The 18220-nt window shown below is 37.0% G+C and overlaps 2 protein-coding genes across 3 annotated transcripts; both read right to left on the reverse strand.

The window, feature by feature from the left end:
• Positions 1-1166: 1166 nt before the first annotated feature.
• On the reverse strand, positions 1167-4470 carry LOC131332482 (serpin-ZX-like). Of its 2 annotated transcripts, none has more exons than XM_058366754.1 (2): positions 3965-4470; positions 1167-2188 (listed from the first exon to the last, which is right to left on the reverse strand). In XM_058366754.1, the coding sequence occupies exons 1-2, from the start codon at positions 4352-4354 to the stop codon at positions 1403-1405; spliced, it is 1176 nt and encodes a 391-aa protein (XP_058222737.1). In that variant the 5' UTR covers positions 4355-4470; the 3' UTR covers positions 1167-1402. The 2 variants fall into 2 exon arrangements, with proteins under 2 accessions (XP_058222737.1, XP_058222738.1); XM_058366755.1 differs by having other exon boundaries at positions 1167-2184; positions 3961-4452.
• Positions 4471-6914: 2444 nt separating this feature from the next.
• Positions 6915-10557, reverse strand: LOC131332486 (probable thylakoidal processing peptidase 2, chloroplastic). The gene is made up of 6 exons (XM_058366760.1): positions 9630-10557; positions 8545-8613; positions 8395-8454; positions 8225-8311; positions 8049-8116; positions 6915-7441 (listed from the first exon to the last, which is right to left on the reverse strand). Exons 1-6 carry the CDS (start codon positions 10185-10187, stop codon positions 7360-7362), a joined length of 924 nt encoding a protein of 307 aa, XP_058222743.1. The 5' UTR covers positions 10188-10557; the 3' UTR covers positions 6915-7359.
• Positions 10558-18220: the final 7663 nt, after the last annotated feature.

Here is an 18220-nt window from a genome sequence, read left to right on the forward strand (position 1 = left end):
TAACATGATTAATCTTAGGGCGAAATAGTAAAATTACTAAAATTCAACCACCCACACCATCCCTAGAAAAAATTACCCATCCACACTCTCCTACTCTCCAAATATTTTCACTTGCATTTTCATATGCACATCAGAGAGTGTGCCCCCAACCGCTAGTATTCCATCTGTAGGAACTCGTTTTGGCGCCGGCGGCAATGTGGGGAGTCCACAATTAATGTGGTTTTTTAAGGTTTAGCTTTGAACTTTCTTGGAGATGGTCAATAATTCTGTAATTCATTTTAATTGTGTTCAAAACGTGTTGCACTATGCGCACGGACATACCCTAGTAGGTGTACATATTATATCCACATTTCCAGGAACTATCTCTTGCTTACCTAGGAAGATAAATATAATAGTAACTTTCTGCGTCAATGCTATGTGACAAATCCCGACTTAACACGGTTCCATTTTAATGGTTCAAATTTTCCGACCTGTCGATCCTCCCTATACGACATTTCTGCAAAATATTCAGTTTTTTTGATCGAAAGCAATTTCTGTGAATGATTCTTGGAATTTTAACCGCCTCTTCAGAGAAATACGCTCAACATAAGAATCAACAAATTTTTTACAAATATTTATGCAATGTGTACACGAAGAACTACAAAATGAACTATTTGAATCATCAAGATGGAGATGTTATGATTCCAATCCGCAGCGCATCGAGAGGATCCTGATTCCAACTAGCTGAATTATTTGTTTGACAAAGGTCAAAGTAAGCAATGAAGAATCAATTTCGGCTCCCCAAATGAAATTTTAAATAAATACTTGAGAAAGCTGACACGTGCTCTCAGAATGGCATGAAATGAGCTGTTAAAAAGAGAAAAGAGCCGTTAAAATATTGGAAAAAAAAATAGAGAGAGACTTGGGTTATTTCAAATTTGAAAAAAGAAATGGGGAATGATTTAGGTCAAAGATTGGAAAGGATTTTTTTTGTGAATTTTGCCCAAATTTTAAATTTGGGTCTTAAAATGGATCAAAGTTGAAGATGCTTTAATGATTACAAATTAGAATTCACAACCGAAATAATCAGACTTAAAATTCTAAGTTCTCACCCAACTATTATACAAGAAAATGCCACACATCAAAGATATTACAATACCATTCACAGTCAGCTAGTCAAACCAGAATCAAGGGGAAAGATAAAGGATTTTTTTTTTTTTTTTGAATCAGATAACAAAGGATATCAAAACACGAAAATGAAAGCACATAATGCCCACACCCCATAGCTGCATACCAGGCCTATTTTCCGTATTACAGTAGTAAAATTCGAACATCAATACAGAAATTAGAACTCACTAAGAGCTCAATACATGTTAGGCTTCATCTACAAACACGTTTATTTACCTCACTGCATCAGGTTCAATCAACCCACAAGGGGATTAAGCACGTGGCCGATGAAGAGCACCACACCAGTCATGTCTTCTCTAATGACGAAAAAGAACGGGTGGTCGGCCACAAAATCTATCTTCTCCGGGATAGCCAAACCCCTCAGCTTCACAACAGCAGCGGAAGCGGCTGCCGCTTCTGTGCCTTCTTCGTTAACTTCAATGAAAGATTTGTGGAAAATGCTCGAAACGTATAGGTTTCGACCAACAGCAGGGGAGTCCACCATCTCCGTCAGCCCTTCACCACCGGAAAAAGGCAAAACTAACCCTAATCCCTTGAGAACTTTAGAAGCTTCAAAGCCAAAAGAGATTTTAAATTTTGGGATCCGGAATTCACCCACTTCTACTTCTTGGTATGGCAAGTGGCGGTCTAAGAACCCAGATTCAGAACTTACTTTCTCCATTAAAGCAGAAAGACCGTCTTTTGCATTTGGAAGAAAGAAGTACATAGAAAATCGGCGTTTATCTTCACCTTGTTTGTAAGGAAGCCCTAGGACTTTGAAACCGTCAAATGCCCTAACAAGTTGTTTCTTCTTGCTTGTCATGAAGGGTACTTGAACTGAACTCCCATTCAAGAGGTGAAACTCTTGGTCTTTGGTTTTCGATGCGTCGAATTTTGCAGTCCATGCCCCTTTGAAATAGAGTGCATTTGCAAAGATGAGTCTGGTTGAAGCATCGACTGAACCAGAAGGAAGAACTTCTTTGATAAGTCCATTGGTCTCCTTTTCAGCCCACTGATTCACTTCATTGGTCACTTCAACTGCCTTCACCATGATCAACAGAAAACTAAAACATAAGCACATATATGATCTACAAGCAGTATCAATAACCGGATAAGTGCAGATGATATAGAAACATAACATATCGAGAACTACCAATTTATCACAACAGTTCAAGAAGGAGAAAAAAAAACCGAACATGTAACCTAATCAATTTATTGAAACACATACCCATCGGTGGAAGGGGCGACGATTGGTACAAAGCAAAGGAAGATATGGGAAATAAAATCCCAAGAGCAGGGCACAGCTTCACTGGTTTTTGCTTGGAACCCACATTCCAGTTTATTATACTATACTATCTGCCCATTTTACTGCCTTCTTGCACACTGAGTATACAAGACAAAACCAACTATACCAAGCCCCTCTACATTGACAGGCATGTACAAATCCGTCAAAACTTCTACCAAAGAATCCAGGGAAAACGGAAAATCAGCTTTGAGCTAAGAGAAAAGGAAGAAGAGCACCACTCCTTCCAAAGTATGACTGGCGCATTCAATCCCCTCAAAAGATCTACAATTTCTCTACCTCCATAAGCACCACAAGATCCATAGAGACATGCTATTCCACGCTTTCCACTTACTCCTTGTCAGACAACCTATATGTCAGCATTCAAAAAGCACCTTACTGAACTAGGCATCACCCAGACAACACTGAAAATGGAAAGAGAGAAGTTCCAAATCTGTGAAGTCACTGCCAATTTATTAACTAGTGGCTCACATATTCCCCTGGCCATTGCACATGCATTGACAAAACTTGCCCCAACACCCAGGGTGATGTTTCTACCCAAATTGTTCTTTACTCAACAGTATTGTTTCGATGCTGGTTAATGTGCTCAAACAATAGCCAGAGAAAATATTGGATTTCACCAACTGAAATTGCTCTAGTATAGTAGAAGCATGTATACGGTTTAAACTTTTGTAATACGAAATGTATAAAGACGTGATCAAGTTGTAGACTATCCTATTTTCTGCCAAACGGTGATGACAGTTGAAGAGCCAGTGCTTAGTTAGGTTTCTGTAGGCTATAGCTAGTGTCACTACACACAATCTCAGTACCTTTCCTGAACAAAGTAGAACTCTATAAGGGTATAATACCATATAAAAGCTCTTAGAATCCAAGATGGCTCATCTCACAGTCAAAACTATAAGTGCCATTTTGCCCATTTGAGTATTATTACATAATCCCAACCAAATGAATAACCAGTGGTCTAGCATATACTCCCTCCATCTCCTAATCTAAGTTCCCGGAATTCTACCTTTTTAAGGAGACATGTAACACACAAACTCATACATCAAAGATCCAAAAGCACTCACAATTAGGTATCTCTACTACAATCACAGAATGATGCATCGTCGCCATTTGCAAACGCGAAGAGACTCTCGTTACTTTGGTTCCATTTTGCGACATCCAGAAAATGAACAGTTCTTGTTTGTTAGTTCTGAGCAACATACTAAAAGTACATCCATAACCCTAGGACCAGTGGCAGAGCCAGGAATCAAAATCGGAGGGGGCCAAACCATGAAATGAACTCTAAATTATACCTTAACTAATTGAAATGAACTCTAAATTTAGCTATAAGAGCACTTTAACATGTAAAAATCTAACCTATGCTATAGTGGATGCTCTTACGAGGGTAATTTTCGAAACCAATTTTGGGTAGTTTAACTTTTCAAGAGGGACCAACATTTGGGAACATCCAAAACGAATGAACAGTGGACCAACAATTAGGAACAGAGAGAATTTATCCAAGAGAGAACCAACCTTGGTCTGAAAATCGACATGACTCGAAACCGCTTTATAAACAGTATCCACCACCTGTTTGAAAGAAGCCTTGAGAGAGAGCGACTGGTCGACCCAAACCCCGTTGGCGAACGACAGCTTGGGGCCGCCGCTGGGCCCGCCGTCGGCGAGGACGAGGGAGACGAGCTGTGAGGAGAGGGAGTTGAGGTCGTCGGTGGACTTGGAGTTGAGGAGAGAGAGTAACTGGGCTCGGGTCGGGCCGGCGGATCCGGCCGCGATCAGGCCCAAAACGACGTGGATCGAGAGGGGGGAGAAGACCAGGTTGGAGTCCTTGGACTCGGAGAGGGAGACTCGGTTCGCGAGGGCGAGGGAGAAGTCGGTTTGGTTGCTGATCGATTCTTTCAGGTCCATTTTTCTTCTTGGGGGAGTTCGAGGAGAGAGAAGAATTGCAGAGAGAGAGAGAGAGAGAGAGTGAGTGTGTGTGTTATTGACGTACTGGTTAAGGAATTGACGTACTGTTTAAGGATAGGATGGAACGACGACGTTGAATAGTCTGTGGAAATAAACACGTGTCCGTTGAGACCCCGTGGCATTTGTCCCGTTGCGTTGGGGGTAAGCAGTGTTTGGTTTCGGATATTCTTTTCTAGTCGTTTTTTCATTTTAAGCAATTTAGGGAGCATTTTCGCTAATTAAATGGAATTCATATTTTTATGGATTTTTAGGTAGGTCATTTTCCTCACATACTCAACTAGAGTACTATTTAACAAAAATAACTTGATTGTTGCCATTATCTCTGTAGTCTAATCAGGGACAGATCCAAATGAAGTCACACGAGGGCACATGCCTCCACTCGAACTTGTGTTCCTATTCGAAATCAAAATATTTTTTTTATAAATTAGCATAATTATAAAAGTGTGTTGATGTATAAACATACACACTTGTATATATTTTGAAAATACACATATAGAGTTAGTTTTATACTTGAATTTTATTATATGATACATTTATAGTTGTTACTTCATGAGTTGTTTGTCTATTTTGAGCTATTTTTTTATTTTAATCGTTTGGGAGAAATATTTTAAAATAAAGTCATTAACAAAATTGCTCGATCATTCTGTAACTTATCGATGTTCATATAAATATACTTTAAAATGTTGTCTGAGATTTTGTATTCATTTTTACCTAATTTAACTTAAAGTATGTGTTATATTCTTTTGTAATTAGTAATGTATGCCTTAATTTTGTACAATTTTACTGTGGTTGACTAAAATAAATAAATTTTCTCTATTATGATTAACAGGTGCCTCCACTATGCTATATTCATGGATTCGTCCATGAGCCTAATAATATAGTGAAAACGTACTCTAGGGTTCACTGTTTATTTTGGTAAAAATAAATTAAGTTTTTGTGAGATTCACCACTGATTTTTCAGAATAATCATGCATATTGACGAATGGAACGTAAAAAGTAAAATATTCTTTTTATAAAGGACTACAAAAGTTTGAAAAAAGACAGTTTTTATTATCTTTTAAAACAGTCTTATACTCTTATATGAAAGTATGATTTTTTTTCAATTTCGGTTCAAATTACAATATCTATCAATTTCTTGCATAGAAATGAATGATTGATTTCAAAAAAAAATTGACAAAAAGATAGATATAAAAAATTGAAAATCAATAATACTAACTACTCCTATGTTTAAGGAAAATAATAAATTATGTCGGCCTAAATATATTAGTATATACACAAACACATAAGGAGCACCATGTTCGACTCTCAATAACATAAAAAAATCATTTGAGCCATAATTTCCATAGCTAAAGCTAGTACAAAATGACTATACTAGGAGACTTCGATTTACAGTGCGACCATGCAACTAAAAGTTGTGATTGGTAAAATCAATTTGGTTCAAAAGAAAATGCTAACTGTTTTGAAAACACATGCATCAATATTCGATGAACATAACTTTTACCTTAATACTCCCTCCGTTCTTTTTTAAGTGTCTTGCTTCGTAACTCCAACTTATTAAAAAGACATCATCATTACACTTTTCACATCAACTTTTTCCTCCACTTTCCCTACTTACCCATCATCATTACACTTTTACTCACTAATTTTTCAAAATAAAATCTACTTTTAGGGACAAAATAGACAATACACCAACTTTTACCCCCCTAACTTTACAAAATGGACACTTATTAAGGAACAGCCAAAAATGAAATTCTGGACACAAAAAAAGGGACGAATGGAGTAATATTTTCAACAAATTTCAAAGGGTGAACAGTTGAATCATTGAAAGGGTGTCGGCACAGAGGACCCGTCCTCTTTCGGCAACTGGAGAATATTCTCTTCCTCCAATGGAAATCCAATGGGGAAATCTAGTCATATCATTGGAGCATCAGAACCACACATCGGTTTGATAAAAATTTCTCCACGAGTTTTTTTAGAAAACAGTCACATGTATGGAAAATGATTTTTTTTGACACTTTAATTTTTTATGATGGCATTTTAAGTTTTTATGACAGTATTCTAAATTTTTTCTTTTCTTGTGTCTTGCTATGCATGATTTTTATACTAAAAGACAAATTTTGAAATGCCATTATAAAAAAGTAGAGTGCCAAAATCATTTTCCAACACACATATAGCCAAATCAAACCAAATTGCGACTAGATATTCGTCCGAGCCTCACGGCAAGACTGCACGCTTTTTGCACTAGTTCGCAGTTAACTTCACAAACACTGACAAAATAGGAGTAATGATTAAAGAGATAGGGAAAAAAATAAAAAATAATAATTTGAAAGAAATATGATAATAATTAGAATCCAAAATTCATAAACGAACAAGGTCTGACAAAGTCTAAACTACTACAAATAAAGTAAGTAGTAAGAGGCCATTGCAATGCTCTCTTCCGCAAAAGATCTTGAACAATAAGCAAACAATCCGTGGAGAGATATCAACATGGCTAAAATGATTTTGAATAAGAGAATAACAAGATTTGAACATTTCTGAATAAGAGAATAACAAGAGTAACTGCTGGGATTCAATATAGATGAAAGATTCTTGCCCAGTAATATCTTTTTCTTCCACTATTTTCCCCACTCTTTTTCGCAGAAAAGAGTTCGAGAAAGCCATTACAGAAACAAAAGCAAACAGAGCCACTGTTACGCCATTGATACATTAAGAGCACACCGATGGATGAGATGATCCATCACCATCAACAAAATTATGCAACAATCACAACATCGAGAGCAAATGAGTGGGAAATAATTGGCAACATGATAGAAGCGGATAAAACAGTTATCCGAGACCCGCCTCTGCAATTGTGCAAGCAGAGGGAGATGATGGTACGACACTGCAGCTGCAGACTTCTTCACAGGTGCTCCGTGACACTAAGCATCCTTCTTTGCAGGTGCTCCTTAAATAGTGTCGGAGACTTTGGAGGGGGGCCAGTAACGGAGCACCGACCTACCAATTATGTCTTTGATTGGAAGAGGACCCCTGTAAAACAAGGTAGAAACATGTCAACCAAAATTCTACTCATATAGGTGTGCATAAAGGATATACCCAACCAACTAGAAGTTCTTGAAGGAAAAAAAAAATGATGAATTGATCTCAATTAAGTGTTTCTTATGATAAAACCATCTGAGTATAGGTAAAACGTATGTCACATGGGAGTCATGTACAACAGTACTAGCATATGCCACAGGCACATGTTTAAGCATCAGACCTGACCTTCCTAAAAGTTAAAATCTTGGGATATTGGGGAGAGAAACCTTTCAAACACTTGTGAGTTTAGTATAAAATGTTATCAGACCATCCATTGTATAATCAGGTCCCAACAATATACAATGGATGGTCTGATAACATTTTATACTAAACTCGCAAGTGTTTGAAAGGTCAGAATTAGCTTCATGTGACCTTTTGAAAATAGAGGAGCTAAGTGTCTAAATAGGTTATGGGTGTCGGATACCTATCTCACACCCTCACCAAAGCATGGAATGTCTAATGAGTACATACATACATTTAGAATATTCCATGTAACATAAGCTACAAACATTCAGAATCTACTTGTCCACAAATACTAATATGGGTGGCCAGGAATTACCAGTTGTGGGAGTCCAAACTGTTGTTACGATTGTCCCCCATCACAAACACGTACCCTTCAGGAACAAGCTGCAAAAATCAACATTTACAGCATTTTCAGCACAATATGGCATTTTATCCATAGCAATAATAAGGACATGGCATCAAGGGAATCAAATGTCAAGAAGATGGACTTACTACTTCGTCCATTTCATAAGCAAGTGGCTCTAGAATGAAATCCTCATCTCGCACAGTACCATTCACCATCAATTTACCATCACGTACCTGTTAGACATAGAATTGCACGAAATTAGGAACCAAGCACAAGGAATCCTCAGTCACATCATCACATGTAGTAGAGAACTTACTTCAACATAATCCCCTTCCTTTGCAACAATTCTTTTTATAAACACATCAAAGCCAAGTTCCTGTATGGTGCACCCAAAACACAACAACATTAGTGTCTTATTAAGCAGTAGAGATATTGTCATTTGTCACCTTTCAAATTCTTAACATACCTGAAGAAATGGAGGTGCCTTAAATATCACAATATCTGAAACTTCAGGCTTCTTAAAGATATATGAAACCTGAAACACCAAAACATCACATCAACTCAATATTCAACAAAACAAAGACTCACATATGAAGCCTTAATGGTGAACTATACACAAAAACCAAATGAAACATCTTCTTTCATCAATGGTAATCTCCAGAAACCAGCACTTATGTCCACTATAAAATATTAAATGAAACATCTTCTCATCAACGGTGATCTCCCGAAACTACAACTTATGTCCAATATAAAATAGTAACACCCACTAATATGAACGAGTCGATGTTTAACGAAAGGAGAAATATAGGTTCTACATATTGCGTCTGGCACTGAATCTCAAATCAATGTTAATACTGATGGAGAGCAGAAGTTGTACAACTGCTATTTGTACTGCAAGGAAAACAATGTATAAACCATTAAAACATCTGTATCCTCACAACTCGGCACTCAGAGAAAGAAAGAGAAAATTGATAAGTTGATACAAAGTATAGAAATCAATAGTCCAGGTATTCAACACTGCTTTCATGAAGGTTTTCGGAAAAGGCTTGAAACTCCATAAAGGGTATAAGATGATCACGAGAAAACCGTTCTTGTTAAGATAAATTGGAACCTATGACATAAACATATTTCTATAAAAACAGACATGACAGTTCCCTCTATAATCCTTGGAAATTGGTTCTGGTAACCTACATAATGATCTTAACCAACAAAAAGTATATTGCTATAAAGACAAGAATCATCACTTTAGTGAACTCAAGTTGGCACAACCTTCTTCATACTTTCAACTGCCATTTGCGAACGGAGCAATAAGCTAATTCCTATAAATTCGTATCATTAACCTTCTAAACAACCATGTAATTGGCTTCTCAAAGTTCAAATATTACTCTCTAGATAGCTAATCCATAGATATAATTCATCATATACATCATCACCCACTACAACCCCAAATCAATTTCTTCATATTCCAATCATGTAACATAAAAAGACAGTTCACAATCACAAATTGCATTCCAAATAACGAAATCAACCAAGTCAAACGAGATTATATACCTTCTCAGCCAAAATCCGGTCACCCACGTCCAGAGTAGGGTACATAGAGGAGGACGGGATCGATCTCGTCTCCCCCAAACTCGACCGGAAAAGCACACCAACAGTCAACGCCGTGAAGACGGCTTTGGCTTCCTCGGACTGAAAACCGAATAACCTAGACACCCAATTGCTCCTCTCATCAAATTCCCTTTGACTCAATCCCTTAGACATACCCTCCAAGCAATCTCTCTCTTCTTTTGTCCCACCTTTATCCACCTCGTGACTAGCAGATCCCTGTACGGGATCGTTACAAGACATCCACTTCGATGCTTGCAAAAAGGGCACGATCGAAGCGGATGCCATCGCTTGTGGTCGGCCTGATTTCACCAACGAATTCAAGCCGATCGCAAGGGGCGAGTGATTACTACTATCACTGCCAAGGAAAAACCCTCCGGCCAGGGTGGTGCACGTGGCACCCGGCTTCGGGCGTGGCCACGTGCGGCAGCCGCCGGCCCTGGCGGAGGCGGCCAGGGTCCGGGCCGCGTGGCCGGAGTAAGCGACGGTGAAGCGCAACGCCATAAGTGCAAATTGTATTAGCTTGAGGAAGATGTGGTACAGAGTGGTAACGGAGAGTAACGGTGAAGAGGCTAAGAAAAAGCCTAAGATGAAATATACGCCATCGGAAGCGAATGAATCGGTAAGGTGGAGACCGAAGGGTTGAATTGAAGTGTTGACCTAGAACTGAGAAAAGAATTGGAAGCTAATCGGAGAGAGAGGGCTGCAAAATTGGGCGGCCAGACGATGAGAGAGAAACTTAGGAGATAGAGGGCGGGGGTAGAGAGGAGCAGCCTGAGAAATCTCTAGAGAGAGAAACTCAGGAGCGAGAGAGAGGGTGGGGTTTGAGACGCGGTGTATGCAAGAGAGACGAAATGGGGAAGGAGGAGGACGGGGGGTTTAAAAGGGGGCGGCTAACTTGACGCACGCTTTTTGACCGAGATGTGTCCCTTTTTACTAAACACTCCCCTAACGTTTAAAACCGTTCGTTCAGACCCGTCATTTATATAAAATAAAAATTATTAACTCAGTTAATAGAATGAGAAAAAATAACAATTCTACATCTTAAAAACTCGACCACACTAACCCCTCATTTATGAAAAAAAAAATTATGCTAACCCCTTCATGTTAACGATCCTTTGATAGAAGGGTTTAGTTAACGGTTATACACATGTGGGGTGCTTTTAGGCATTTTTAAAAGTTAAGCGTGTTTGAGTTCAAAACATATAGATGAGATGGTACATAATTTTACTTTTTTTTTAATCCACACCCCTTTTTACTTGTTATAATTACGAATTTATTTTATGGAATTTAAGACTTTGTTCAGAATTGGGGGAGGGAAGAGAAAACAAAAAGAAAATACTAACAGAGAGGGAAGAATAGAGAGTTAGTATCAAAGAATTGGAGAGAGAATTAAACTTGATTTTTAAACTGCTAAAAAAAAAAACCTTGATCTTTAAACTGTTCAAAAAAAACAAAAAAAAACTTGATCTTTGAGCTTTCTCTCCTCTTTAAAAGAAATCAAACAATGAAAGAAAATTTTTAAATTTTTTTTCACTCTTTTCCCTGAGTACCAAACACAATAATGTTGAGCTAAATTAGAATAAACAAAAGAAAAAAAACGTTTATCAAAAACAAATGTAAGTCAAGACAATTTATTTTTTTAGTGTTGTTTTATTGATTGTTTTTCAGAGTTCCAGCAAATTTTTTTTTTTTTGGATGACTTTAATTTGCAGTTACATCTAATAGAGATTCTTGTACAAAAGTTTATTAATGTGAGATTTGGAATAAGTATTTAATCATTCCATCCTCTTCAAATTCAACTATACTTTTATCAACCTAGTATTAGATTTTCTTTTCTTTTCTTTTTTTGTCAAAAATTGTATAAATCAATGAGGGTTAGACAAAAATTAAGTGGTTGAAAACCAATAAATTTTGATGTCTCTCCATTGACTCGAACTCCAGACATTCCTTTGGAAGCCAAGGAATACTACCGGTGATGAATTAAGAGCCACATCTAAGTTCTTGGTATTAGATTTGAACAAGTGAAATTCTGTTACATTCTTTAATTGCCTTCTCTCTCTTACCATGATCTCATTTTTATACGAAAATTTCATACGTGATAAAATTTATCATGAATTAAATTTGTTCGTACATGATAAAATTGATCTTGAATTAAATTTGTTCGTAACCATTTTTCAGAATGTCCATATATAGATTCATGGTCAAAGTTGACAAGATAAATGTATAAATAGACGGTAAATATGGATATAGTCAAAGTTGACACGATAAATGTATAAATAGACGGTAAATATGGATATAGTTTAATTTTGATCGTGATCATAATAGAACACGATCAAATCTGTATTAAGGATAGATTTTAATAGAGTTTGATAATTCTGAATAAATAACAAATTAATCGTGAGAAATGTCGGGATATAGTAGGCCAACAGCCTGCAGGTTCTTCTTCTTTTTTTTATTTGTTTGGTACACTGGAAAAAATAGAGGCATTTAATTAAAGCCTCTCAAAAGTCATTCATCTCATCGAGTAAAAGGATGATATCTTCCGACGGAACGATATGAGAGACCATTTTATCGTCTTGCCCGACCCCATGTGTGCAAGCTTGTCAGCCACTCCATGAGTCCGTTCTATTGTCTTTCGAAGTAGGCGAAAAGCCAGTTTTTATTTTTGTTTTTGTTTTTTTTAATGATAAAAACACCATAGTTTGGACATAGGGTAGGAAATCGTAATCTGGTTAAAAAATGTGGGTTTGGTATATTCTATGTCTATATAAAAATAAACAATTACCCACCACTGTTAAGCCGCTGTCATTGCTTTATAAGTAGGATTATTTTATACTAATAATAATGTCGAGCATAAAGAGAACATAAAATTGACTAAAGTTGGTTGAATTTTCTTCCAATCACACACTAATGTGTATTGATTCATTCCTAATAATAGAGTACTCCCAATATATCTTATATTTTTAGGATAGCGTGCCATTTTAAATTATATATATCTTTTAATATGAATCTTAAAATATATATAATATGGATCTTATTCGTTAGATTTTGATTATTCTATTAAACGAAATTTTTAAAACCACATAAAATGTTATAAACCAAAAGATATAGGTAAATCCAAAATGGCCCGCAGTATTGTGTTGATGTCTTGGTTCAACTACACCTTAGACTAGTTTCTACATTTTTTTTAAAAATTGTTTCACATATCTATACAAAAAGAAAGTAACGCCAAAATTGTTGGCAAGGAAATTCAAGTTTGACAATTTACGAGATACTAGCAAATATATTAGTCTCATGTCTTGTCAACTAGTCCACCGGCCTTGGGAAATATAATAGAATTGTCTTATTTTTGTTGTCTTCAGACCACCATACGGACCTGTTAGATCACCTTAGTTGCAAATTTTATTTTTTTTGCTTATCTCTTCAAAATATTTTTCGTCTATAGTGTATTTCTTGCATATTTTACGCAAAATTTAAGTTTTTCCGTTCGGCTCGACAAGAAGGATGAAATGAACATGTGCATGAACTTTACGAACGAAACCGCGTGCAATCCATTTCAATTAATGAACAGATAGTCCATGACTCCGTTCAACTACTTTGTTTGACAAAATTTACATTGACCAACAATGGCTTGTCTTGGTTTGAATAAAAAGCAATGGCTTATCTAAATCTTTAACAATCCAGTCCATGTCCCTGGAACCTTTCGTCATAGATGTCTCATGACGCCATTGCAATACAATGAGTAGCCGAGGTGTGTGTAACTCGGTTTTTTCTATACTCATAACGCCGTATCGAATGTGTTCATAAAAGCGGCAACATCCAATCTACTATGTATACTATATATCGTCACTCTAAATTTAATAGATTACATTGTAGAGCTGTATTTAATTTATTCATCATTTTCCTTATTGAAACCACAAACATGTGCAATTTAGGTAGTTTATAACCGGAGGGCATTCATTAATTTTTTATTTTTAATAATTGGATGCACTGCTTGGCTTGCATGCACCTCAATTCATTCTAGAGTCAGAAGTTAACGACCGAACAGACCCTTCAATGACCCCAAGACTTGGAATGCTCGGCCTCCATATAATACCCTGCAACTAATCACTAATCACTAATGATAAACATGCACATATTAGTTTTCTCATACGCACTTGGCCGGACTCGTGGCGTTTTGGCATTCTTAATTCAACACTGATAGATTTATGGAACTCTTTCATCATTAAAGTTATAATAGTCTTTTAAGTCGTCCCTCAAATAGTTCATTAAGAAGTTGTTATTGACGAAAGCGCTTACATCAGCCGCTAAGCCGGGTGTTTGGACGTGGATGTTCTCTGCTCCCATCACCAATCCTCGAGCACAAGAAGCTTATATACAGCATTTTAAAAAAAAAAAAGGGGAAAGGAGCGACCAATGTAGCAACTTCCCTAGGCATGACCATAGGGTTCCCGATCCGTTGTGGAATATCCAGTTCGCGCAAGCCATAACTATTATCCGCGAGGGCAAACCGTTACCACAGCACCACCTAGATGCTAGATGGAGAAAGGCCCTCCACGCGACGAAACTAGTCATAGTCCCTCAAGGCGAGGAACAAATCCTTACTTGGCGTGGGACTCAAATCACAGACATGGAAGGAGGAGCTTTAACCCACCCGCCTTTGCCATCGGTGGTACTCCCTTCGTCCCGGTTTGTTTGTTCCCTTTTTGACTTTTTGAGAGCGTTTGACCTCTTAAAAAATTGGCTATAATTTTCAATTCGTAATGTTTTTAATATGCAATATGGATCTTGTTTGATAGATCTCAATTAATTTTATTATACAAAATCTTCAAAATCATAAAAAAACATTATAAATTGTAAGATATAAGTATATTTTTGAAAGACACGTATTTCGACAATTGGACAAACAAATTGGGACGGAGGGAGTAGCTTATATACAGCATGACTTGTAATTTGGAACGGAAAAAAAGAAAAAGAAAAAAGGAACCTTACTTTAAAATTCTGCGTCTTTATTTTTTATTTTTTATATTCATCTGGTCCAATATGTCAAACTCACCGTGGTGATTCTCATCAATCACTAATTTCACTTGATACTAAAGTGGATTACCAATGGAAAAAAAAAAGAAGTTAATTCGATAATATTGGTGATTTACACAATTTAAAGCTATAACTATCTTCATTTGCCACGTCATGGATGCATCATAATTCCGATTCGAGATTGAAGTCTCGTTTCTCGTAAGATGTTTTCAAAATCTTAAGAAATCTTGTTTAGTCGTTTTCATTAAACAATCGGGCAGTCACTCTCTTTCAATATATTTTTTGATCGACACCCTTTCTTTCAATATAAGCGTACGTAATAGCATACTGTTTTAATTTGACTCGGTATCATCAATTAAAACATATTTACAAAAAGTTACTGTTTGAGGTTTTGAGGCAGAAATGGTAGATTTGCATTTTTTAAAATATATATCGTTATAAAGAGACTTCCAAACAACTTGTGCCAAGAAACCACAGGGATTACCGCAATTCTGCATACTTGCTTTAGTTTGACTAGAGCTGTTAACGAGCCAAATTAAAAATGGAGCTCTAGATTGTCATGCTTGATTTACAAATTTAACGAGTTTTAAAAATATAATAAAAAATTTAAATTGTTTATGAGACAAGTTGAAATCAAGAGCTTTATTTGATCGAGGCAATCACAAGCAGCTTGATTTTTTCATACCACACAAGCAAAACGAATTTAGTTATAGTTTGCTTATGTAACAAACTCGGTTCGTTTAGCCCCATTAAGGCTTGTTTCAAATTCTTATTTTTTAAGTACTTATTTTTCGCATTATGAAACATGTCATTCCTTGCAATACATCACATTTAATTCGAAAAGTAAGTACTGGTTTATTTTCCTTAGCGGAACGGAGCCTAAATTTGACCGAGAAATTGCCAAAGTGCCCAATATTTGTTCCCACTTCAGAGGCCTGACTCTGTAGTGAATGGTGATGGCAAGTCGACCTGTTTTATTGGGCCAATTCTGGATCTCAAAGTTCAATGGGCCCCCAAAGTGGAGGTAGTTTGTTGGGCCAGACTGGAAGTTTGGGCCGGGATGTAAATAAACCCAATAAACCTCTGGACAAGGTTGACATAGATTACCCAATCCACTGTTTATTTCTTCTGCGGGAAAGCCCGTCATTATACATCGCTTCTCATTCCGCTAAGGTTCTTATTTTTTAAATGTTTATTTTTCGCTTTATGAGACGGGTCATTCTCTCACCAATATATCACCTTTAATTCAAAAAATAAATACCATTAGCTAATTAGCTTCAATTGTATTAGTCAACTTCGTGGCTTGACCTTGGGGTTTGAGCCAATAGCCATGTAGCGGTCCTTTGGAGCATGAGGTCTATGGTTTGATTTTCATGGATAGAAGGTTGATCCTTGTAGAATTAGCAATATACCGTACTAATATCATATCGTTTGGATGAAAAGAACTTTGTAACTTCAATCTCAAGTGCTAATATTGTGGATATTCCCACAAAGGTCACGTGGCCTCATGAAAAGCTGGAATGATACTCCCTCCGTTCCCTTTTTAATGTCTAGTATTTTATTTTAAGCTGTCCCTTAATAAGTGCCCATTTTGTAAAGTTAGTGGGTAAAAGTTGATACATTTCCCATTTTGCCCTTAAAAGTAGATTCCATTTTGAAAAGTTAAGTGAGTAAGAGTGTAATGATGATATCTTCATAGAGGGTAAGTATGGAAAGTGGAAGTAAAAGTTGATGTGAAATGTGTAATGATGATATTTTCTTAATAAGTTGGAGTTACGAAGTGAGACACTTAAAAAGTGACGGAGGTAATATCTGATTAAGAAAAAAGTTAGTAAATGCTTATGGAGCACTGCTGCGCTAAAAGGTGTTTCAAGGTGTCTTTTTCCAGCACCCAACTGTAGAAATCACCACAAAGTATGCGGACCTCACTTCAATGTGCGGTGAGAAAGGGTCCTAAAATATTGAGTAATCACTCATCAATTAAACAAAAGACGGAACGAAAGAACCCTTTTTATGTGATGAGTTCAACGACATGAAAAATAGGCCAAAGCTCAATCCATCCAATAGTTACATCTTTGAACTTGTGGTTACTAAGGGGTGTTTCCGGTAGTGAAAAATTTGTAAATTTTTATTTATAGTCGATAAGTTGTTAGGTGTTTTCGGTAGTAAATAAGTTAATAGGTTCGTGAGTATAGTTACAATAGCAAAAACAGTTTTTGTTTACTTTTTGTTAATGAAAATGAGCTAGTAAAATGCCGAAACTTTTTTGTTAGTGAAAACGACATGATAAGCGACATGGTCTTATGGTTTTGCTCATTTTCAAGATAAGCTCAAAACATCTTCGGTACCATCAAGTTTTGTGGAACTAGTTCATACAGGGCTGTACTTTAAAAATCGGGACCCGGGGACCCTGCCGAGCGGCACCCCTGCCAAGCGGGTGCCGAGCAGCCAATCCGGTCGTTCATCTCAGAATCAACAACCCGGATCGAAACATCTTTTTCCTTTTCCTTTTTTTTTTTATAAATCCGTTCGATATCTTTACATCTGGGCCGTCCAAAACACTTTTGGACGGCCGAGATGTGCTCGGCCCCCCTGCCAAGCACCTCTGCTTGGCAGGGTCTCCAGGTCCTTTTAATCAAGTCTCATGTTATTGTATGATGAGGACTATAATTATTTCTCATAAACATTAAACGAGGAACGTCCGAATTGACTCCCACACTCTGAGTTACAAAAAAAAACACAAAACTATAACAAAAGTTGCGGTTGGAAATAGAAAAGATGCATTCATCTTGAAAGAAAACATTTTTTGCGTCTCCATTTCAAGTGCATGTGATAGTTTTTAGGCGCTGCTGAAGTTCGGGGAATTCCACTTTCGGCGCGATATTTCCATCCAATGTTGTTTGTGGTCCATGCATGATGCATATATCCAAGCCCAACCACATTTTAGGGGCCATTGCGACAATTTAACGGCCTATTTCTTTATTCACCTATTTCCATCACTCTGTTTCATCTCTCTCCTCATTGCAGCGCTTAATCTTACCGTCCATCTCGGTAATCAATGGTCCGGATTTCAAAAGACCATTTTTAGGAAAAAGTTATCTTCCGTGAAAGGAAGAGTCTTTTAAAATCCAGATCGTCCAAAACACTTTTAGATGGTAAGATTGAGAGCGGTGGGTGTAGACTTTGTGTTCTTTATTTAATGAGAGATAACGATGCCATGCTAATGCTAATTAATACTAATTATGATCTGATCTGATGTGGAGATACTTGAGCTGCGGAGAAACCAATGATCATCACGCCTGTTTAACGGTTGAGAAAGGCTCTGTCGCCTTTAGCTTTGAGAGGTCCCACGGCGTGACGGAAAGCTCCGATAGCAGCTGGCCCGTTCTCTTGGAAAGTTTTGCTTTGGGCGCATGTTCGGTTTAGATAAGTGAGACTGGACGCATTGTTAAGGAGACACTCGAGGACAATAACCAAACCAAAAGTTTTTAAGTTTC

This window comes from Rhododendron vialii, chromosome 7a (assembly GCF_030253575.1).
Source record: "Rhododendron vialii isolate Sample 1 chromosome 7a, ASM3025357v1".
NCBI classification, from domain to species: domain Eukaryota; kingdom Viridiplantae; phylum Streptophyta; class Magnoliopsida; order Ericales; family Ericaceae; genus Rhododendron; species Rhododendron vialii.